This window comes from Marmota marmota, unplaced genomic scaffold (genome assembly GCF_001458135.2).
Source record: "Marmota marmota marmota unplaced genomic scaffold, marMar, whole genome shotgun sequence".
NCBI classification, from domain to species: domain Eukaryota; kingdom Metazoa; phylum Chordata; class Mammalia; order Rodentia; family Sciuridae; genus Marmota; species Marmota marmota.
In genome coordinates, this window is record NW_026000051.1 from 13,342,778 (window position 1) to 13,366,980 (window position 24,203).

Sequence of the window (24,203 nt, forward strand, 5' to 3'; positions counted from 1 at the left end):
CGCGGTCTCCGTCTCCGCCGCTGCCTCCTCTTCTTCCTCCTTCGCCACCGCCACCGCCCGCAGCACCGCAGCCCCTCCCGCCATGGCCGCCGCCGGCGCCCGGCGTAGCCCCGGCCCCGGCTTGGCGCTCCGGGGGCGGCCGAGGCTCAGCTTCCACCCGGGGCCGCCGCCACTGCCGCCGCCACTGCTGCTGCTGTTTCTGCTTCTGCTGCCGCCGCCGCTGCTGGCCGGCGCCACCGCCGCCGCCTCGCGGGAGCCCGACAGCCCATGCCGGCTCAAGACAGTCACGGTGTCCACGCTGCCCGCCCTGCGGGAGAGCGACATCGGCTGGAGCGGCGCCCGCTCTGGGGCCGCGGCCGGGGCCGGGGCCGGGGCTGGGACCGGGGCCGGAGCCGCCGCCGCCGCCGCCGCGGCTGCCGCGTCCCCGGGCTCCGCGGGCTCTGCAGGCACAGCCGCTGAGTCGCGCCTCCTGCTCTTTGTGCGTAACGAGCTGCCGGGGCGCATCGCAGTGCAAGATGACCTGGACAACACCGAGCTGCCCTTCTTCACCCTGGGTAAGACTAGACGCCGGCACACGCGGGATCCCAAGGAACCCTGAACCCCTAAGTGAGGCCAGACAAGTGGGGGCGCCCTGGGGATCCCCACCCAGGCTGCCCCGAGTGGGGTTGGCAAAGGGCAACCTGAGGGCCCCGGAGGGCGCACAGGTGGTTGGAAAGGCGTGTGGTGCAGGAGGTCCTGGAGAGAGCGCGACAGGAGCCCGGGGGCGTGCCAGTGGTCCCGCAGTGGGGACCTGTCCCTTTGCCTCTCAGTCCATATATTGAACTGTGCCCCATCCATCCCGGACGCCAGAGACTCAAATCGATGAGTGTACACTGACTAGAGTCTCGGTCAGCCCCCTCTCTGAAAACAGTTCTCGATCAACCCTCCCACTGCTCCTCCAGCCAGGGTCACTGGCCGCCCACGGCTACCACCAGCTCGCTCTCGCCTTGGAGTTATGGGTTCAGCCCTTCCAGAGAGATATTCTCGAGAATCACAGCGGAGTAGCTCCATTTATAATGACCAAGCCCGCAAAAGCTCATCTTCAGTATGGGCTGGATGACCTTGGCTAAGTCGCTTCTCCTCTCTGAGCCTTAGTTTTGACCTTCCGTGAAATGGGGCTGGAATCGATTGAGTGATTTCCGAGGACTGGGATTCTGATTCCAAGGTCTCCACTTTTAGATTGGCTCTCTACCCTCGTATTCGCTTTGGTTTTCTACTCTCCTGGCAGAGAATAAGGTTTGTCCTCCCAGCTCAATCCCCCGGCTAATAATAATAACTTAACAGCAAGAAAAGGGAGGGGAAAGGAAAGGGTGGGTGTAGGGGGGCTCAAACGGAAAAGTTAATCAGAAAGTTCGCCAGCAGCTTTGCTGCCTGCTGATTCCCGGCGCGAATCCCGGAGGAGTCGGCCCTTCCGTGGAGCTGTGGGAAGCGCGTCTGATTTCCCACCCGGGTAATTGATAGCTTAATTATCTCGGAGAGCGTTTACAAAAATGTTGTTCCCCCATAGCTCTCCCGCGCTTGCTGCTCGCTGGCTCTCCCCTCCCCTCTTGGGGGCGCGGGGCCCGATTGGTTGTCTGAGCTGGCCAACAACAGAGCCTTACAGGCGCCCGGGGCTAGCCAGGCTCCCGACCTCTCTTCCCGGGGTCCTTGGGCTCTGGCATCGCGCGGGTGACCGGCCTTGGTGGTCAGCGCCCTTAGGTTCCCTATGCCTGAGCCTCCGGGGTTAACTCCTTGCTCGCCGGAGAAGCCCTACAGAGTAATCTATGTACTAGACTTAACTCTCCTGGGAACCCTGATATTTAAAGATATATTTTGTGACACCCCAATTCTCTTCCCCTTTATGCAGGCTGCCTATGGGGATTTGAGCGAGTGCCAGGCTCTCTCCTGGTCTGGGCTTGATCATCCGGGTTGGGGCCGCCCTAGGCTCTCCTGCCTGGCTGTAACCTGAGAGTGCAGAGCTTTCTGGGAGGCAAAGCAGGAAAGCATCTTACAGGTTCCCTGGGGACTTCCCACGGAGGCGCATCTGACTTGCAAGGCATACAACACACACACACACACACACACACACACACAGACATGCGCGCACGCAGACACACACACACACACACACACCAGTACCCCTTCCCACATGCACCTGTGGGGCTGTCCATGTCCATGGAAGTGGATGAGAGTGGGGGTGAATTCTTTAGGCACTGAGATTAAAAAAAAAATCGTCTCACAGCTCCTGTTTCCTGGACTGGCCGAGGGTGTGGGGAGGGTGGTGTGGCGTGAGGGGCGGTGGTGGGGAAGTCCTGCCAGTGACATAAAAGATAACCCTTTGTGACACTTCCAATCCTCCAAATCTTTCTACTCCGAGATATGGTGAGAACTCAGCTCCTAAATGGCCATTCAAAGGAGGGGGAAGGGAATCCGCCCTTGAGTGCCCTGACTTGGCAGTGAGAACCCCAGAGCATTCCAGTTCCTCAAAGATGTGGAGGACCAAGTCCAGCCAGTGCAGAGGCCCCAGAATTCCTGGAACTAGCAATCCTTTCCATTTTGAACTTTTGCTTTCAAGGGGATGAATGCTTGGGACTCTGAGGCAAACCGAGTGAGGAACTGGAAGTCTTGAATCCACTAGGATCCATGTGTCAGCTTGAGAGTCCCCCTGAGTCCTCCACTTGCAGCCTTCGCTCTCTCTGACGCACAACTGCTGAGCCTTGTGGCTGGGGACTGCCTGCCCCACGGAGTGGCCAGGTGCTCTCTTCCTTGGCAGCACTGAGCCCTTTGGATACACGCTGGGTTTGGGTTCCTATCTCCTCCTCCCCCAAGCGCCCTGGATGGCAGCTCAAGTTCTCCGACAGGGATTTGGCTAGCGAGGTAGTCACCAGATGGCAGGGTATAGCAGGAGCTGTGTAGGGAGACGTGGGCTTTTTATTTGTGTTGGTCTTCGACTGTTTGCATGTAAACACGGAGTGCACAATGAGCTCTTGGAAGGCCAGACTGGCTGGCAGTGAGGGTTGTGGTGGTGGTAACGGGGAATGATATATGAGTTATTCATGGTCATCTCTTTTTGAGGTCCCAAGGCAACCCCATCCCATCTTCAGACCTTTTAAACTTCCTGCCCAGTGGTTGTCTCTGGTGAGTTAGTCAAGACTTTCTCTACTAGTTTGTCTGTTCAGGGAATTTGGAGATGACCAGGTGCCACAGCTAGGTGTATAAAGTTGGGGCCAAACCCTGCCAGAAGTGGGGAGTGTTGAGTCACCACTAGGGGGTGATGGTGTCTGCCAAAGGCTTCCTGACATGCTTTGGGTCCTGGGTCCAGAGTTACTATTGGTAAAACATTTCTGTTGTTAAAGTGGTGGTGGTGGTGTGGTGGGGGGCAAACAAACAAAAGGTAGATTTTCCATTTTAACCTAAATTCAGTTTTGTGAGCCTCAAAGTAATTCTGCACACACTGCCTACCCTCCCCATTCTCCAAAGTCACCTTCCTACCTGGCCGTGCCTCACTGAGTTTTGCCTTTTTTATTTGAGTGATTGGCTCTGTTATTGGTAACCTCTCCATGGAAAAGGACTTTTCTTCAATTCTGTTCCTTTTCATATTTCTACTCTCTCCATCAAGTTCCCACCTGCTTTGTGTAGATGGAAGTTTCCCTCAGATGTGAAAGATCCCCCAAGTTTCTGTGCTTGGTTCTCTTTTTTAGAATCTGATTATAAGTCAATGACATTGACAAAGTGAATTTCCCTGAAAGTGATTGAGAATAGCAAGTAGTTATTGGATCTTTAATTTATTGCTCAGAGTTTAACTCTTGCTGTGTATTATTAAGTCACACAAAATGCATAGAGTGGTCACTACTGTTATTCCCAGTTGACAGATGAGGAAGCTTTCTTAGAGGTCAAGTACCTTGTCCAAAGTCACACTGAGAGTACATGGTACATCTAGAACTGGAATCCCAGTCTGTTTGAGACTTACCTCCTTGGTAAATGCCACCTGGTATTCTGATCCTACACACTATGAGGGTATGGCACCAGGCAGATAAGCAGGATAGTCATTAACAAGACAAGGACCTTTCTGCACATGAATTTCAGTCACATTGGTGGGCAGAAGTATGAGCGTTTGAAAGTGAGACATGAGTTAAATGACCTCCAGTGACCCTGGCAGCTTAAAGTTCCATGACTCATAAGATGTCAAAGGGCATTCTTCTCAATGGTGCCCATGAGTGATAAAGAACATACATTCTGTGAACATCAGGGAAGAAAGACATCTCCATAAACTTGCAGAAGATTGGGGACATTTTCTGGACCAGAAAAAACCTGGGTAGGTGTTGAAGGATTTAATAGAATATTTCAGATGCTGAATGCTAAATGTGGCTTGGGAGCGTAAGGTTGGTTAGGATTTGGAAATCTCCACCCTGGCTCACTGTGACCTTGAACAAGTCATTTATCCCCCAGAGCTTTAATTCTTTGTGCTATAAAATGAGTGGGTAGATGAGCCCTAAAATAATCCTTTGGTGTAAAGATCCTGTGAACTTGAAGTGCCCTGACCTACACTGTGACTCTGACTAGCTCCTCTTGCTTCTTACTGTGTGTTTCCCTGTGCATGGGGGTGTTGGGAGGATAGATTGAAAGGAAAGGCTTTGAATAGGAGCAACTGCCAGCGCAGGGCTTCTGAGGTGAACCTGCACACCTCTCAGTCCTCATTTACCCCCAGGCAGCCCCAGAGTCTGCTTGTGGATTTAGCTTTCATGCCCACAGGTAGGGAAATGTCATCCTTTTTCCTATGCTTGATAGTGGCCAGGCCAGGCAGTTTACCACCTGCCTTGATTCGGCAAAACGGGGGAAAAAGCGATAACATCGAACAACTACTCATTGTCAACATTTCTTAGTGATTTGCTTTGCCATGTAAACCCTACAGGAGAAGAGTGTGCTCTGTACTGGGGGAAGGGAGTCTGCAGAAGGAAAAGCCACCTAGGAGTATATCTTTAAATGCACCCACCTGGGCAGGTCCTCCAGTATCCTGGCGGTCTGTTCCAAAAGGATGCTCTTCTCAAGGAGCTGATTGGCCTGGGTGGAAGACAAAGATGTAGTCTGGAACTCCGAGCTGGAGAGTCCAGCAGAGGTTCCTTAAAATACAGATTAAAATGGATACTCAGAGAAAAATCTCCAGGGGGAGCGAGGGGCCGGCACTTTCCCAGAAGCGATACAGGGAAAAGGGAGTTTGGCTAAAGAAAAGCAATCCACAAAGGGCTGGAGAAACTTGCTGCAGATGTCCACACACAAGGAACAATCCGTGTTTTGTGGGGGCGAGTACTACAAGAGGGTGTGTCCCATGGAGCTGTCCAGCAACCCCGCGTGCTGACCTGCATTGTGGTAAGATCCAAATAGAGTGTTGAAGAGAGACTAGCAGCTCTTTGGCAGGCACTTGAAGGAGGGACCCAAGCCTTGGGAGAATTTGGACTGTTTGCCCTTTTTGGTTTCTGGTTTGATTCTGAAGGTTAATACCCTTCTTTCAGAGGGAGGAAAAGGGGTTACAAATAGTAGTAAGGTCTGTAGAGATTTCTGACCACAGAATATTCATTAACATCACTTCCAGTGTTCTCTGCGGTGTGTGAGAGATTCTGGGATGAAAAATAGGGAGACCTTGCCTTGAAACAAAGCTAGGCTTAAAACAGTGTATGCAGTTTCCTCATTGGGACACCAGGTTTCTTATCATTAAATGAGTTATTCAGGTAACACTCAGATTTCAAGGTTCCATCTGCTTTGATGCTCCACATTTCTGGGACATTGTAAATGAGGTCTTGGGTAGCGGTTGAGGTATTTAGAGAACTTTGATCTGAGTCTTCTTCCCTCTTCCATTCACTTTCCTTACTCTATACCCTACCCTACCTTTTGCCAGCTCAAAGCTGACGAAATCTATTTAATACTTAGGGCAGAGAGAAATACATAGTCTGCTCTCAGCAAGTTCTTTGTTACTAAGGGAGAAATGGGGCAGGGAGAAGGGAGGAATCCGTTCAGTTGTCAGAGAGGCTGACATATCTTTAAATGCACCCACCTGGGCAGGTCCTCCAGTATCCTGGTGGTCTGTTCCAAAAGGATGCTCTTCTCAAGGAGCTGATTGGCCTGGGTGGAAGGCCATGCCAACCAGATTTGCTGTTTCTGGGGGTGTTGGGGGTCAGTGACCCCAGCGAGACAGCAGAAGCTATGCAAGCTTTGCTGTGACCCAGAAGTTGATTGTTTTCCTGCGCTGAGCCCTCGGGTCACAGATATGTTCTATAATTCTCATTTGCAGGAAGTGGGGCAGGAGGTTTGACCAGGACTCTGGCAGGCAAAGCCTCCTTCTTTGTGTGGTGTTCTAGGCCCTGTGTGTCATCTGACAATGGGAGCATCTGTGCTGGAGGAGGAAGGATGGAGACTGGCCGTGGCCTCCTGGGTGACATCTGGAAAGTGTTACTGCAGCAGTTCACTTTGACAGGCTCCTAGCAGCACACACTCTCTGAGAGCATCAAATTCACTGTTTCCACTATGTGTGGTGACATTGAAGTTCAGACAAGGAAAGGAACCTACAAGAGTGCCCACAGCTCACACTTAGAGCTAACAGCCTTCAATTCCACTTTTCCTCTCATAATGCGGGACCTCTCACAGTAGTACTGGGTTTCCCTAAGCCCAGGATCTCCTCCTCTTGCCAAAAAAAAAAAAAGACCTCTAAGGAGAAAAATCTCCTTAAGGATTGAATTTGTTCTCCTGCCCAGGTAGGTGGAAGAAGTCTCTTCTAGGAAAGGAAAAGAAGAGTTGGGTTTAACCTTGGAGTGGAGCTGCATTAGGGAGATGCTTCCGTTACAGAGCTGATGCTTTCCCAAGTTCTCACACTGACCAGCTAGTGGCAACAGAAGATTAACTATAAGCAAGAGAGCTGGCGTCCCTGCCTAGCGCCATAGCCTTTCCGCCCAGAAGGAGGCAGGCAGCAGGGCCTGCTCTGTTATCTAGTGCTTGCTCTCTGCTTTCACTAGCTTGTCCCTGCTGACTGTAGTTCTTTTGGACGTAGCCCCCAAGAAGACCTCCCTTTTGAATGAAAAAGGGGTAGATGTTGTCCACTCAATGTAAGAATCAAGACTGGAATATTTGCAGCTTCTGTACAGCATAGAATATACAAGCAGTGCAGTCTGGGAGTTGAAATTTGACAAGGATGTTGTATGTTACCAAGCATTAGGGTTTTAACCATGCGAAGGAACCACTGGAGATCCGTGTTTCCACACCCCCTGTCTGGCTCAGCAGTTCTGTCCACCACAGTTCCAACACTGAACTCCCTGGTCTGGCTGCTTCTAGCCTTATCCTCTTTAATCCAGCCTCTGTACTTGCAGAGAGAGTGATTTCATTAAAAGCCCAAATCTGATAATGGTTATCTTCTTTTAAAACACTGACGGTTCCTTATTGTTCTTAGGGTAAATTTCAAGCTCCCTACTGTAGTACAAGTTCCATGAGTACAATATGCGGACTGCCCTACTCTAAGAACCCTTCCTTCTCATTCTGTGTCTGCCTCCCCTGTGGGAAAATTTCTTCTCATCTTTCAAAACTAAATGCTCATGTCTTTGAGGTCTTTCCTATGCCTTCGCTCCAGCATTGAACACTCTGGGCCTTGGTCCCACTGTCAGTATAAAGACCATTATGGAATGGGGACCGTTGAGCACCTGTGCTGTTCCAACATTGTGCTGGTGCTAAGGACATAGCAGAGGACCAAATACCAGGCACTCTTGCATGAGAGACCTTCTATCCCTGTGTGTGCCTGGGGGCTCATATTTGTGTGTTACTGTTTGAGGACAATAGCAATAAACATAATAAGTCAATTGCATAGCATGTGAGAAGATAATACATTCTGTAAAACAAAACAAAACAAAAAAGCAACGAAAAAAAAAAAAGGAAAAGAGAGCCAGGAGTTCACAGGTGAGGAGACTGGTTTTAATATTTAGCAGAGTCGAGCAAGAGGAGCTTATTGAAAATGGGAGATTGGAACAACAACTAGACAGATGAAGCAGTTAGCCAAAAAGATTATCTAGCAAAGGAATGTTCCAGGCAGAGATGGACTGCAGTAAGGCCTTACTCAGGAGCACCCTGGGATTGCTTAAGGCACTGCAGGAGGCTGGTGGGCCAAAAGTAGAGTGCGCCAAGGGAGGGCAGGAGCCCAGTCACCCAGGGATATATAGACAACAGTCAGAATTTGGACTTTGGTTCTGAGTACAGTGGAGAGCAATGCAGGTGAGAGAGGATGGTGGCTTGGAGTAGACCAGCAATCTTCATAGTTGTGTGTTTCCTCCCCTACCTGCCAGGCTTGCCTGTGCACCCCATGAGCTGCAGATGTACCTCCATTGTCTCTGCAGCTGCAATGCCTCACCCTGTGCTTGGCACGACATAATGTACAGGAGATCTTAGATAACTGGTACCCTGATTTTGCCAATTTTCATCCCAGAAGCCATACTGGGCAAAACTAGAGAGGTGTTGAAGTCCCACTTTTTCATTAAAAATGAGCTTACTGCCACCTCGGCCATGGAACGGTCCCTCTTCTGAACTCTAATTGCCAGTTCCTCTACTTTCTTCTGTCTGCTGATCATCTGTGGTGTTGGTAGGATGGTAATGAGATCATTTGATTAGAGAGGAGAGTGCTGCGTTTAGGGAAGACCTCACCTTGAGTAGCTTAAAAGCCTACAGGATTAGAACCGGTGCACCACAGCAGACAGAGGCATTGAATAGTTAGGGAGATGATACACCATGTTCTGGGATTATCAAATATCAGAAATGGAAAGAATTTAGCATGGTATCTAAGCAAATAACTTGTTTCTAAAGATGGGGAAGTCAAGGTCACTGTGACAACTCAGTGATGGAGCAGATGCCGGATCCCAGATCTTCTGCCTCCCAGTCCAGTGTGTCTTCCCCCCACCTTAGAGGAAGGTCAGCTTAGGTGACCAGGATGGCAGAAGTGAAAATCCAGCACAATATAAAGTAACCCACTTTGTTCCTGATGTCTTCACTCCAGCATTGAACCCTTTGGGCCTTGGTCCCACTGCTAGTATGAAGACCATTATGGAATTCTAAATGACAAACATGGTTCATCTTAAGTAGTAGGTGAGCTCTGGAGCTCAGAGGAGTTAAGAAACACACCTTATGGCAAAGCTATTACACAGCTAAGTTCTGTCTAAACCCAGGTCTGCCTGGTTCCGTAGACGTGTTCTTTCTGCCTTATGTGCTGCACGGAACTAGAGGTGCTCATGAGTTTTTGTCCCTGAACAACCTCTTTTCTGTCCTATCTCTTCCTTGTCTCATTACCAGGAAGTTGTAGATCTTTCTTAGATTCAGGAACTCGGGTGTGACAGCCTCACAAGCCCTCAGGACCCAGCACCTTCTTTCTCTGTTGCAGGAGCTGACTCTCCAGCTGCCAGCCCCTTTGCCCGCTCCTTGCTGCTCTGCAGAGAGGGCACCAGGCCTTGTCCCAGACCTGCTTGACAAGCAAATTCCTCCTGTGCTTCTGGGTTTCCTCCTCCCTTGCCTTCCTCCTTGCCTCCCACCTTCTCCCTTCCTCCCACTGCCTTCCTGCCCTTCCTCTCTCCTGCATTCTTTCTGTCTCCTTCCCTTACCCTTCCTTCCTCCCAACCCTCAAGGATTTCCCACCTTATGCTATGTATAGTATACTAAGGAACCTGAGATCTGGTGCTTCCAGGAATTTATGTAAGCTCAATTTTCTTTCTAGTAATGGGAAGGCTGTCTATTGTCGGAGAAGCAGCCCCTGTTTGGCTACGTGCATGTTCTCAGCCTATCTCTGCCCAGCCCCAAGTAGGAATTTGATTTAAATTTTAGTGCTCTCTAATAGCACTGTATAATTTTTTTTGTTCCTATCTCGAAAATGGGATGTATGTGTAAAAATTACTGTAGAGGTGTGTGTGTGTGTGTGTGTGTGTGTGTGTGTGTGTGTGAGTGTGTGTGTGTGTGTGTGTGTGTTGCTGTAAGGATCCAAATAAATAGCACATATTCATCTAGAATATTAGAACTAGATAATGTAATGCCTTTGAGATCCGACTCAGCCCCCTCACTTATTTAGCAAACAGAAGTGCCTTTTCCAAGTTCTCACAGCTAATCGAAAACAAAATCTAATTGCTAGTTCAGGCCCTCTGACTAAGAGGCAGTGTACTGGAGTCGAACGTGCCGGGTCTAAGGGCACAAAACTCTGGAATCAAGTCCTCCATGGACTCCTTTTTAACCTTAGACTTTGTACGCCACTTCTCTGAGCCTGTGTTTGCTCTTCAACAAAGTGAAGAAAACCCAGTCATCACTTTTCTGGGTTGCTCTGTAATTAATTTTGGAAAGCTCTCCATAAACCACATTTTCATCAGTGCCCAGAGGTGTGCACATTTTTTTTTGTGCCCTAAGGCGCATGATCCTTGTGGAAATAGTTGTGTGTAAAGCACCTAGCAGCGTCTGGCACACAGTTTGCGTTCCATGCCTCTTTGCCACCTGCAGTCCTTTTTTTTTGGAAGGAGGTGGAGGTATGAATAAATAATGAGTGTGAATTCCCTCCCTCCCCCCTTCCTACTCCAATGTGCTTGGCCTATGCCTCTCCTTTCCCCCATCTTCCCTCCTCAGCAAGGCACAAAATGATGAAGTTGACCATTCATTGATCTCATCTGGTTCTGGGGAGGGGTGGGGGAGCAGGGAACTCCAGGGTCGTCTGAGGACAGTTTGGACAGAGAAGCACTTAGAGACTGAGTCTAAGGCAGGTGGGTGTAGGGGGTGGCAGGCGGGTGGATTGCTTTCCCTTCTTGTGGCGGTTGCCTGACAAAGCCTTACTCTCAGACACCCAGGGAAGTCACGAGTGGTTCTGCAAGCAGCCGAAAAGGGAAGGAACATTTCCATTAGCAGAATCAGCAGAAAAGAGATTTCCAGTCACAGTAATAGCTGCATTTGGGGGAATCATTTCAGTGGTGGCTGTGGGTGGAAGAGGAAAGGGGGCGGGGAGACAAGGAAAGGCACAAGGAGATGTCTGGTCTACTTGCCCAGAGCTTATAGCACTGAGTGACAGCCAGGTGACAGAGGAGGGCAGGGTGACTACTGCTAACCAGGGATGGTCCTTTGACCAACATCCTGGATCTTCCACCCTCCAGATGGACAGAGCTTCTTTGCAGGGAGTCCCTGTGGGAGGCTGTAGGCTTCCTGGATGCTGCCTTTGACTTTGCTCCAATTACCTGAATTACTCTTTTCAATACTTGCGGAGCCAGGAACAACTTCCTTGGCTCCTTGGATTTGTAGAAAGAAAAGGTTCTTGATTTAGCTCAGTCTTTCCTAAAGTTAGCTTCTTTTCAGCATCCCCTTAGAGCCTAGGTTCTCAAGGCCAGAATTGCCAATGCACCTGGGGTGGGGCTTGGGAACCTGTGCTTTAGGTGTCCTGAATCCTTGGCAGGTTCCTGGAGGACCTCTGTGAGATGACCCTGTGCACACCTCTTAGGCCTCACCTCCTGATATTCCTTTTCCCATTTGTCAGCCTAGGCTCACTGATGACTTACAGATTCCTGAGGGCAACCTGTGACCTGCATATTCCTGACCCCAGAATGAATATACTGTTCTGTCTCCTTAGATCACTTTCCATCTCTTGATTCATCAGGCCAACTCAGAGACTCAATTAAGCTGCTTCCTCCTCTAGGGCCTCCCCTCAGGCTTGATTACAATATTTATTTTCTGAATGCCTACACCACCAGCCCAGTATGATTGCCATATTTGGTAAATAAAAATACAGGATGCCCAGTTAAACTTGAATTTCAGATAAACAACGAATAGTTGTTTAGTACAAGCATGTCCCATGGAGAACCTGGGACATATTTATGCTGAAGATGCCTCACTAGTTTCTGAAGTTCATTAACTGAGCATCCTGTGTTTGATTTGGAAACGCTGGGGGGTGCTGTAGTTTGTCTCTTCCTCCCATCTGGGAGCACCTCACTGGTGTTCGGTTGGCCCTACACCTTGTTTATCCACATTTCCTCATCTTGGGAAATCACACTGTTATCCAGCCAGCTTTTCAAGCTAAAGGGTCATATTCCTTCCTTTCCCTTGCCTCTTTTTTTTGGCCATTCAACTCTTGGTTTTACTTCTGAAGTGACTCAAAATCCACTTCTCAAAATTCTCACTGCCACTTCTTTTGTCCAAGGCACCGTCCTTCCCAGCTGATCTCCCTCGGCTTGCCCATCCCCTTTCCTTTCATTGTTCTATGCAGTGTACAGTCCACGGGCCAAATCCAGCCCTCTACCTGTTTTTCTTTTTCTTTTTCTTTTTTGGTATGGGGCATTGAACCCAGGGGCACTGAACCATTGAGCCATATCACCAGCCCTTTTATGTATTTTATCTAGAGACAGGATCTCATTGAATTGCTTAGGGCCTCACTAAGTTGCTTTAGCTGGCTTTGAACTCATGATCCTCTTGCCTCAGCCTGCCAATCTTCGGGGATTATAGGCATGAGCCACTGCACCTGGCCCTCTGCCTGTTTTTGTCATGGCCTTATGCCTGTTAATTAGAAAAAAAAAGTTGAAAAAATCAGAAGAGGAATAATACCTTGTGAAAAGTGATAATTATACAGAACTCAGATGTCAGTGCCTATAAATAAAGATTACTGGAACATGGCCACAGTCATTTGTTTCTGTGTTGCTCTGGCTGCCGATGTTCTGTAGTGGCAGGGTTCAGTGGTAGCCACAGTGTCTCAGTCCTGCAAAAACTCAAATATTTACTAATTGTCCTTCATAGGAAAAGCTTGAAAATCCTTGCTCCATATAGTGGCCAAGCAATCTTTTCCAAAAAACAAATTAGATCTCACTACTTCCCTGTTTAAAACCTTCAATTGCTTCTCATTGATCTTAGGATAAAAATCCTAATTCCTTTTTAGGGTCTACAGAATTCTCAATAATTCGCCTCCCTCTCTGAAGTCGTTTTTCATCTTTTTTCTCTTGCCCACAAAAAGTGAATCTTATCTCCTTCAAGAAGTCTTCCCAGACCAAAGAGTGGCACCCTGTACACCTCCCTCCCATAGCTTTCTAGTCCATTGGTTTCAAAGCCTTTAACTGTCTGCGTGAGCTCTGTAGTTAGGACACATCACACATATAGATGCTGAGTACACACGATCTGAGAAAATGGGCAGGAATGGGGATGCCAGTTTGTGAATACCACCTGAGAGGGAATCTCCCTCATCAGGTGTTTCCCTTGGGAGATTAAGAGGAGGATTCCAGTGGCTGGAGTTCATGACATTTTTCAAGAATCACCTGGTTTTTAGTAAATGCTACCACGTGTGGGTTAAAGAAACAGAAGTAAAAAGGCCTGTTTCCCAGTCCCCAGGACCAGCCCTTGCCTCACCTTCCTTGCAGTTGGACAGAGTTTAAAACAAGCCAAAGGAAGTCCTCTGGAAAAGGACCTCGTGGAACCCAGGATCAGAGGAACATGGCAGGGAGGGCTGGGATTTGGTGCCATTTCCGCTGGGCGTTATGGTCCAGCTGATTTTCTGGGCTATCCCCATTTCTAATGTGATGAGACGAAGCCAGGTGGTTTATGAGTGGCTTCTCAGCTCTCTGGGCTCAGCAGGTGCTCCTGGGGGAACTTCTGAGGCTGGAACTGCAACTAGATACAGTCCACTTCCTTCTTTCCCACTTGGCATCCTTCCTGGGCCCTCTGAAGATCAGACCCTTATCTCTGAACCCAGGTGTGACTGGGGTTTTCAAGTCCAGTCTCACACTAATTTGTTAGGGAATCTTCTTCAATTTCTTTCTCTTTGGCCTCCCCCAGGGAGGGAGACGAGAGAAGCTGACTGCTCAGCTCAAAAATAACCAATTACCTGTCTGCCTGTAGTGGGCCTCCTACTGTCTCTCCCTCCTCTTCTCTGTCCTCTTTGTTCTCGTAGCCTCTTTAAAACATCTCTCCAAAACCCAGACGCCTCTAGGGAGTTGCCCCCATTCACCTGGTTCCCTGCCTCCAGACAGGGAACAGAAGGTCTCTCTTCCCCACAAGGGATAGCAGGTGGGAGGTCTAGGCACTCAGAAATGGCTGCTGCAAACCTTAGAAAGCTTAACAGGTTTTGCAAGCCTGGTAACTACAGAACCGTGCTAGTTTTGGAGGTAAGTGCCTTCTTTCTGACATTGACTTACTATGTAACTTAAAAAAAAAATGCAATCCCCCTTTCCAGGGGCCTCATATAAGATTAAGGAAATGTTCTAATAGCCTATTGTCTTTCAGGAAGTTGGGAAAGATTGGACCACATAAAATACTCCAAGAAATTGCTGCTGGAATTCCAGGTGCCTGGGTCTATGCCTATCATATAGTAGACCCTTAATAAATATTTGTTGAAAGAAAGAAAGAAAGAATGCATGAATGATGAACAGAAAATATGTGTGGTCCTTCTGCACTCTCTACTTCTGTATCCATGACAGTCACTTAACTGAAGCCTTAGAGTCCTCAATGCAAGGCCTTATCAGTCACTACTAGTCAATGAGAGTTAGTATTGGTGATGAATTTTATTGACATTCCCTAGACTGAACCAATTCACTTGCAAACCCTAGTCTCTTAGTCCATGCAGTCACGATTCTGTGGTTCCTCCATCCCATATCCTGTGCTGGGTTCCAGGGGCCCAGAAATGCAAGGAGCTCACAGTCTATTGGGATAATAACATTGTACATTTTGATTTGCAAAGCTCCTTTCCATGAGTATTTTTTGTATCCCATATTACAGATGAAGAAATGGCCATTTGGAGAGATCAAGTCTATTATACAAGGTCACCTGGTAAATGAAATTAGATATATTTGTTTTGGAAAGGAAATTTTATATCACTGTCATGAAGGAAGACCAGAATAATGCTATAAATGGAAGACAGCCTGTAAAAGTAAGCGTGTAACTATTGGAAGTTAAAATACAAAACCACTCATGTGCCATCTAATTCATCACTCACACAATAATGTTGTGCAGAACATTGACCAACCCAAGCACAGAGGGATGGATGGTCCACTAAAATTCAAATTGTGCCCACTTAATTATCAGATTTAATTTACTGTGTGTGTGTGTGTGTGTGTGTTTGAAGATATCCTTCTTGCCTCATAACTACCATCTTTTCAGATGCAACTTCTGTGTCCCTTTACTGCTTTTAGAATCACTTTCCTGGCTCACCCAAGAATAGTTTTTTCCCATGCATTCTGTGTATTTAGCACATTCTATATTTTCAAAGAAATATGATCATTTAATTGCCTGTCTTTCTTACTAGTCTGTATGTTTCTTAAGTTGGACATCATTTCTTTTTAATATCTGTAGCTCCAGTAACTAGTTATGAGCATGTTTATTAAATTTCTAACCTTAATTTTTAATTTTTACAAAAGGAATACAAGCTTGGAACAAATGCAATTCAGGAATTGTGAAGGACAAAGGGAAGATCTCTCCTCCACTTGAACTTATTCCTCAGAGTTGGTCATAAGGAAGAGGTTGCTGGGATTGTGAGGATTGTGCACATACATGCGCCCAAATAACCACTTTTACTGCAGTAACACAGAGGAAGTCACTCTGCAAGTGTTTTGCAGGTCGCTCAGGGATGTGGATGAAATTTTCTTCTGATTGGTACATTGGCTTTTAAAACTGGGTTCTGTTAGAGATCAGGGGAGTGTTTGTTGCTCTGGATTTCAACCTAAGAGATGCTCCACGTTAAAATCTGTCTGTAACACATGGGCTCTAATTTTCTTTGAACAAGAGATTCTACAGCTTTTAAAAAATGTTTTATGAGCACAGCACTAAGCCCAAACCACTTTATTGATATTTATTCTCCACATACAGTATATTGGAAAGAAGAGTGTTAATGTTTCTCTCATGCTTTACAGAGGTTGCATGATTGGAGAAAGCTCAGTGGCCATCTTGCATTTAATATTAGACCTTAATTAATTAACCTTAATTAATTAATGCTTTACAAAGGCATGTTTGAATAGTAGGTCAGTAGGCTGTTCCAACATTGCTAGGCCTAAGAATCTACTTGCAAATTTCCTCTAGGTCTCAAAGACCTTCTTTACTTTCTCTTGCTTGATTTACACACACACACACACACACACACACACACACACACACACACATGCATGCACACGTCTGCATGTACATATATTCACATGCCCATATGTGTATGCATACATATATTCACATTCATATATCCATGTATATATGAAATGGAGACAGGAGGGCACAAGAAGAGGGGATATGACAATTCTGTGTGGAGAAACAACAACAAAAAAAAGAAACTGAACTTTGAGCAAGAGAGGTTGATAGAAAGGAACATTTATTTCACGAGTCGGGGGTGGGTATCTTTTTCTTCCTGGCATGGTATTTGACATGATTGACAAAGCAGTTCTTTTTTTCCTCCTTTCTTAAACTTCTCACATGAGTGGGTAGACAGACAATTCTGGGGAGGGCTACCTGGGTTTAGGCAGAGTTTCTAACCTTAGTAACCCTTGTTTCTGAGGCTATTTGGATTGGCAGTTAGTCAGTTAGTAGAAAGTCTATTAAAGCAGAGAATCATAAAAAATAATAGATGCACCTTAAACATTTCATTTTAACTTAAAATACGTAAGAGTGCATACATTTGCCAACTTTTGGATATAGGCCCAAGGCCTCTTTCTTTGAGTCCAGGTCATCTGATTGGAGTCCTATGTGATCTTTCCTGCATAAACCATGCTCATAATGCACCAAATATGATCTCCAATGTTAGTTTCATTAAAGGAGACTGAGGACTTATAGATGCTTGCCAACAGATTCTAGAGTTTTATGATTCTTTCTAAATTTTTATAGTTGTCACACCTGACCTAACTCACTAACAATATTTAAGTGACTTTTTTTTTTTTAAACAGTAAATTCAACTTAAATTTATGGATGCACATAAATTCTTAACTTGGACCTTATTTCATTAAACTCTAAAATTATAAGAAACACAGTGAGCATAAACAGGTTTGGGGAAGAAAACTGGTTCCCTGTAAAAATGCAGCTCTATTGTTGGAAGGTCCTTTGAGTACTTGAGAAGAAGCCGCTCAGTAATGCCCACTCTTATGGCTTTGGGGCCCCAGGATGCTGTAGAAAGATGGCGTAACACATAGGCTCACCTGGCAGTCAGTGGAGAGAAAGCCAGATTTTGAAATACACATGAGTTTCAGGTTGGCATTAGGTCACAGCAGTTTTAGTATTTGAGCCTCTAGGTATTATTTTGCCCAAAACTGATTTTAAAAATAGGAAATAGAACCCAGGAGAAGAACCAGGAGTGTAAGTCAGTCGACTCAGAGTCTATGGCTCCTCGGAGGACCCCACAGTGATTGCTGGCTTTGGGGTTGCTTTCTTAGGGACGCTTTCCCTGGTGGACACCCGAGGACACTGTGGAATTCTGAAGTGTCCTAGTGTGGAATTTGCTGCATGATAGACTTGCTATTAAATTCCCAGATCATACTGAGCCTGGGGAATAATCCACATATTTCTTTGTTCAGAGGTAATTTTTCAATATTCTTTTAAAAATAATTAAACATTTTCAAATAATCTTTTCTGTCTATGACCACGTGAGCGGTGATTTCCCCCTCAGTCCTCCCATCCCCTCCCATACCAGGGTACAGTTGTACACAACTCTAGCCACACATCAGTGTACCAGGTGGTCCCATCTTAGAACTCTTGGGACTCCCTGGCCTCATCCATACCAGACTGTCATTGCCTATAGAGAGGCCAGAGCCTAGAAGAGGTACCACCTTGCCTGAAGTCAGAGGACTGAAGAGGCTTCTGACTGCAGATCCAGAATACCAGCTCTGTGTTCTTTCACCTCCACTGGGTTTCCTGGCATGCCTACCTGCTGGGGAGGGCTGGCCAGGTAATGAGAGGGCAGCATGTGGGAGCAGGCTGCCAAGAGTGCTATGCTTTATGAGGTGCAGAGTATAATTCAAAACCCATTTTGGGGACGTCTCGCCCCATAAAACCTCCTCTGGCAGGAATGACTGGGAATTTGTTGTAACTTCCCCTGCACATGTTTTTTTAAAGACCTCTTCTCTCCTTATTTTGCTTTTTTCTCTGCTTCCTTTCTTTTACCCAATTCTTAGGGACCTTGCCCTGGGGTCCTCACAAGCAAGGGGACACAATGAATAGCACACAATGAATAGCGTTGGCATTGGGGGAAGGACTCCTGCAGTGTAGGCTAATGGAGTGACAAATGATTGTGAAAACACTTATCTTTCTTGGATGATTTTTTTCCTCTGCAAGGATATTGGCTCAGGAAATGACTTCAGGGATCTGCCTTCTACAATGATAGTCCCACTTTTAGATGCCATTCTTGTTTGGGGCAAAATAAGGATCTCATCCAGCACTCCATAGTGTAGTCCAAATAGTGGCTACTCCTTCCTCATTTTCCTGCCCTCTTCATGATGTATCACCTCTCTCCCGGTCTCCTGCAGCCCTGTTCTGGCATCTTCCTCCACGTAGATACTTTATGTGCTGCCTAAAGAATCCTTCCTACAGGTTCTTTCTCTCTTGCTTGGACTCCTCAGTGGAACCCCACTGCTTTACAGGATGGAGAGCAAATTCCCTAACATCTAAGTCCACCACATAAACACCAGATCCACTTTATTATGCCTCTCTCACACAGTTCTTCTGCCTACATTTCAGTCAAACTGGGCTTCTTACTGTTCCCAGAGAATAAGCTATCTTTTCCAATCAGTGACTTTATTCACAGGGTGTCCTCTATCAGGATGCCTGGCCCACCTGTATGTCTGTGGTGGAAACACATCCATACTTTTACAATCTACTTTCTCCATAGAAATCTCTATTCCTCCGTCTTTTCTGCCCTAATTCGGTTTGAACATCTTTATTCAGGAAATGTTCACGATCGCTTTCTAAGGATGTCTCCTTTATGTAGAAATATCAATGTTCTTCTCTTATTTCATTCTCTGCCTGCATAGTTCAAAATGGTAGCTGCTAACCTTTTGTGGGTATTGAGCAGCTGAAATTTACCTAGGGAACTGAGAAACTAAATTTTAAATTTTACCTAACTTACGTTTCAATAATAGTCAAATATGGCCCTTCGCTATCACACTGGACAGCACAGAATATGCCCACTATTTCAGAATATTGTATTGGATGGTACCAAATATGAGATCTCTGATGGAGTGGAAGGAGTCTTCTCTTTTCTGTTCCTTATTACCTACAACAGGGCCTATTTTTGATGAGATGCCAGCAAGTGTTGGTACAGTGGACTTTGTGGCAAGCAATTATGTAACCTACAATTCCCAAAAGCTCTAGTTTTTTTTTTCCATTTTTTAAAGGTTTACATGACAGTAGAGTGTATTTTGATGTATTATACATACATGGAGTATAACCTCCCGTTCTTGTGGTTGTACATGATGTGGCATTTCACTGGTGGTGTATTGACGTATGGACTAGGAAAGTTATGTCTGATTCATTCTACTGTGTTCCTATTCCCATCCCCTCTCCCTTCCCTTCATTGGTCTTTGTCTAATTCAATGGACTTCTATTCCCACCTCCTCTGTATCAGAGAGAACATTTAGCCTTTGGGTTTTTGGGATTGGCTTATTTCATTTGGCATGATATTCTCCAGATCCATCCATTTTCCAACAAAATTCATAAAATCAATCTTATTTATGGCTGAGTAATATTCTATTGTGTATATATACCACATTTTCTTTAATAATTCATCCATTGAAGGGCCCCTAGGTTGGTTCCATAGCTATTGAGAAGTGAGATGTTATAAACATTGATGTGGCTGTGTAACTGTAGTATACTTATATTATGTCCTTTGAATATATACCAAGGAGTGGGATAACTGGACCAAATGGTGGTTTCTTTCTGAGTTTTCTGAGGAATCTCCATACTGCTTTTCAGAGTGGTTGCACAAATTTTCAGTCCCACAGGAATGTATGAGTATACCTCAAAGATCCAGTTTTAAGGAAGGAGTGCAAAGCAATTTAATTTTTTTGAAAATTTTTATTATTGGTTGTTCAAAACATTACATAGTTCTTGGTATATCATATTTCACACATTTGATTCAAGTGGGTTATGAACTCCCATTTTTACCCCGTATACAGATTGCAGAACTACATCGGTTACACATCCACTTTTTTACATATTGCCATACTAGTGTCTGATGTGTTCTGCTGCCTTTCCTATCCTCTAGTATCCCCGCTCCCCTCCCCTCCCATCTTCTCTCTCTACCCCATCTACTGTAATTCATTTCTCCCCCTTGTTTTTTTTTCCCTTTCCCTTCACTTCCTCTTATATGTAATTTTGTATAGCAATGAGGGTCTCCTTCCATTTCCATGCAATTTCCCTTCTCTCTCTAGCAATTTAATTTTTTAAACATACAAATATTGTTGATAAACATGTTACATCATAAGAATTCATTTGCAAAGCCTAGGATGTTTTGTAGGCCAGGGTGTCTTAGATGACTCATGCTTACCAGGGAATTCCAGGTCCCTGACAGGTCACTTCTCAACCTTAGCTTGCCTTTCCCCCCCTCCTCCCTCACACCCCATGCCCAGCCCACGTTGGCAGTGCCGCCTCAAGAAGAAGGGCCCTGGGAGCTCCTACTCCCTGGGAGACAGGTGCAGATGGAGCTGTCTGACATGTGTGCACAGGTTTGAGCTTCCATGGATGTTTTGTAGAAGATTTATAAGTGTTTCTTCGAGAAAGAATTGAAAACTCCCTTGTGGGGGGATGGCATGAGAATGGAATGTGTCTGGCCTTCTCTCTCCTCCCCTCCTCCTCTCATTCTTCTCTTTTCTTCCTCAGTTTCCTCCTCATTCCCAGCTCTTCTCTTTCCTCTTTGCTCTCTGTCTCTGTCAGGGACTGTCTCTCTCTCTCTTTACTTTTAATGTCGTCTTTCTTCCCTCTTCCTACCGCTCTCTCTGTGTATACCTGTGTGCCCCTCTCTCAGTCTTCCCTCCTCTCTGCTCAGGTCTTCCATTCCCTGTCAGTCCCCTTACAATCTCTAGTTTTCTGTACAACTCACTCCTATCTGCCTGCTTTGACCCAAAAACCCCACCCAAACCCCTTCTTGAGGAGCATGGCTGCAACTGCATGCTCAGAACAGGTCCCCTCTCCTCAGAGCCAGTCACTCCAGGGTGGTATTTGCAGGAAAGGAGAGAAAAGAGGAAGGCACTCGTGGACTAAGATGGGCAGGGTTGTGCAGGGTGCGGTTCTAGCTTCTTCCTAATATCAGGGCTTCCACCTTCCAGACAGGGAGAGCTTCTTGGCTAACCTCTGTTATCAGATGCTATTCCAAGTGTCCTGAGTGACCTGAGAGGGCTCAGTGGCTGCATAGTCTGTGTTCTACAAATTTGACTTTGACCTTGGCTTTCGATGTTGAGATGGGTTTGTGAGGGTCTGATAGACAGGACCTGAGTATGCTGTTCCTGTTTTGCTGAACATTCAAAGCTTTATTTTGTGACTCTGGTGGGCTCCTCTGTTGTAACCTTTTCAGCTGTTCTTGTGTTATTCATCATCAGCTCTTTTTAAAAGCTTCCCCCCACCCCTCAGGGCATTAATACATCTTCTGGATAATTTCAGAAGAAATGTTGCAAGACCGATAAATTCTCTTAAGAAAGCATCTCTTCCAAAATTTCAACCATCACAGTACGGATATGAAAAAAAAAAAAAAAAACAAAGCTTTCTACCGTAAGTTGTGACAGACAATTAAAGGCATCTGAGCCAAGTCGATATATCTCTAAAATATCACATGTGGTGTCCTCTGATGTGATCAGAGGAGATTGCCTTTGACCATAATGACAGATGTTAACGAAGGGTGTAAAAGTCTAGTAGTCCTTTAAGATAGATAGCAATTGTTATTGAATCAAGAAGAGTCCTTATTTAAAAAAGCAAAATAAACAAACAAAAGCAGCAAAGCGAGGAGGAGAAGGAAAAGGAGAAGGCAAGGAAAGAAAATAGGTGAGTAACCTGTGCCTGTCTGCAGGGCGGACTTCCAATTTGCTTCTGGAAGAGAACTGGAAATAACTCTTGTCATCCTTGAATTTCTTCCTTTGTTCCCCCCGATTTCCACTTTTAACCTGTAATCAAACATATTGATTTTCCTCCTTTTGAATCCATCCATTTCTCTTCCATCTTTACCCTGGTACTAGTTACTGTCATCTCTGACCTGTAATTCAATCGTCTCCTAATTGGTCTCTCAGACTCTTGCTCCTACTTCCCATCCAGCCCTTCCCAACCCATTCTCCTAGGCTGCCAGAATAGCTTTATAAACAGGTGCATCATTATGCCTCTGCCTAAATTCATGATGACTTCCCATTGTGCTTATAATGAAATACACGGTCCCTAATCAAGGCCTACATGGCATTCCACCTTAGCTGTACATTAGAATACTTGGGAAGCTTTGAACAATGCTAGGACCTGGGATTTCCCTTAAGCCAATTAAAACAGTATAACTAGTTTGGCAGTTTCTTATAAAAATCAGCATGCTTTTGCCATATGATCCAGCAATTGTATTCTTTGGTATTTACCCAAATAAATTGAGAACTTATGTCCTTGCAAAAACTTACATAGGAATGTTTGTAGCAGCTTTTCTCATAATTGTTGGAACCCAGAAGGAAATGAGATGTCTGTCAGGGAATAGGTAAGTGGATAAACAAATTGTAGCACATCCTGACAATGGAACATTTGTCAATAGCAAAAATATGTGCGCTACCAAGCTACAAGAAAGATGTGGATGAACCCGCCAAGCATATTTCCAAGTGAAGGAAACCAATCTGAAAAGGCTGTAATATGATTTCAATTCTATGACATTCTGGAAAAGGAAAACCTATAAGAGCCAAGAAAATGATCAGTTGAAATCAGGGGTTGGGTTGGGGTTGGGGTTGGGGTAAGGGGTGAGGGAAGGATGGCCAAGCAGAGTACCAAGGACTCTGGAGAAGGGAAGGTGCTCCAGGTGACAGAGTGATGATGGACAGCTCTTCTCATACATTTGTCACCAACCCGCAGAACATATGTGACAGAGGTTGAACCCAGATGTCAGCTGTGGACTTAAGTTCATAAGCTATGGACATGGCTCATCAGTTGTAATGAATGTGCCACAATAATGAAGATGTAAGTAATGGAGGAATTGTGTTGTGGTAGGGGGTGGTGGAATCTGGGAATTCCCTGTACTTTTCCAGCAATTTCTCTGTCGATCTAAAACTATTCAAAAAAAATACAAATAAAGACTTTTAATAAAAAATAAAGTTAGGACCTGAGACAATCAAATCAGGATAACCGAGGGGTGGCCCAAGCACTGTTCTGATGTGTGTATGTGTGTGTGTGTGTGTGTGTGTGTGTGTGTGATCCCCCAAGGTGATTTAGGTGATGCCAAGGTACAGCCTGGTTCAGAGTCACTGCCCATTTGGCCATGCCCACCTCCCCCTTCCCCTATAGTGTTTTTTACTGGCTTGCCAGGGGCCCCCCAGAGGTCTTCCCTAGCCTTTCAACCTTAATCAATGTCCACGTTCACCTTCTTCTTCCATAGTCTTTCTCAAAATGTCCTGCCATTCCATTTGCATTTGAGCACTTGTGTATACATATATATTGTCCCTGAGTCCCTCTAGACCAAGCTCTTTGGGGACAGAGACCTTGTCCATTTCGTTTAACATGGTATATACCATTGTGCTTCTCACAATTGTGCTTGGTTCACAGTTGGAACTCAGTAAGTGTGTACAAAATGAATGAATGAATGAGTGAACAAATGAGTAGATTCTTATGCTGCTCCTGGCCACCCCATGGTGGCAAGTCACAGTAGGCCATTGGGAAAAGTGATGGGTGGCTGGAGTTAGGGAGCAGAGGTGCATATACCCTACTTCTACTCCCCTGGGAGGTTGCAGAACATAGAAATAATTTCCTTAATGACTCATGAGCGTTCCCCACAATTTCCTTTGCTCTCTGGCTCGTGGCCTGAGTCCAGCGTGTAAGTAAGGAAAGGGATGAGTTAAATTTGTCTCTGTCATTTTTATTTTCTTTCTCTGTAATAAAGTTAGTGATCGCTTGGTCAAACTGCAGTATAATGTAATTAGGCTTGTGTGTTCCCATCTCCTTCAAGTGCCATGGGAGTGACTTCTGCTACTGTTGGAAACAGCTTTGTAGTCAGTGAGCAAGCTGAAAGAAAAAAAAAAATCCCAAAGCCTCTTCCCCAC

The 24,203-nt window shown here is 45.9% G+C and overlaps 1 protein-coding gene across 4 annotated transcripts in view; it reads left to right on the forward strand.

The window, feature by feature from the left end:
* The first annotated feature begins 6 nt into the window (after positions 1-6).
* The window catches only part of Astn2 (astrotactin 2), a 698,452-nt gene continuing 674,255 nt past the window's right edge, over positions 7-24,203 (forward strand). For all 4 annotated transcript variants that reach the window (XM_048813212.1, XM_048813214.1, XM_048813213.1 and 1 more), the window contains exon 1: positions 7-554. In XM_048813212.1, coding sequence (XP_048669169.1) covers positions 83-554 — 472 coding nt within the window. In that variant the 5' untranslated portion in view covers positions 7-82. The remainder of the gene's footprint in view (positions 555-24,203) is intronic.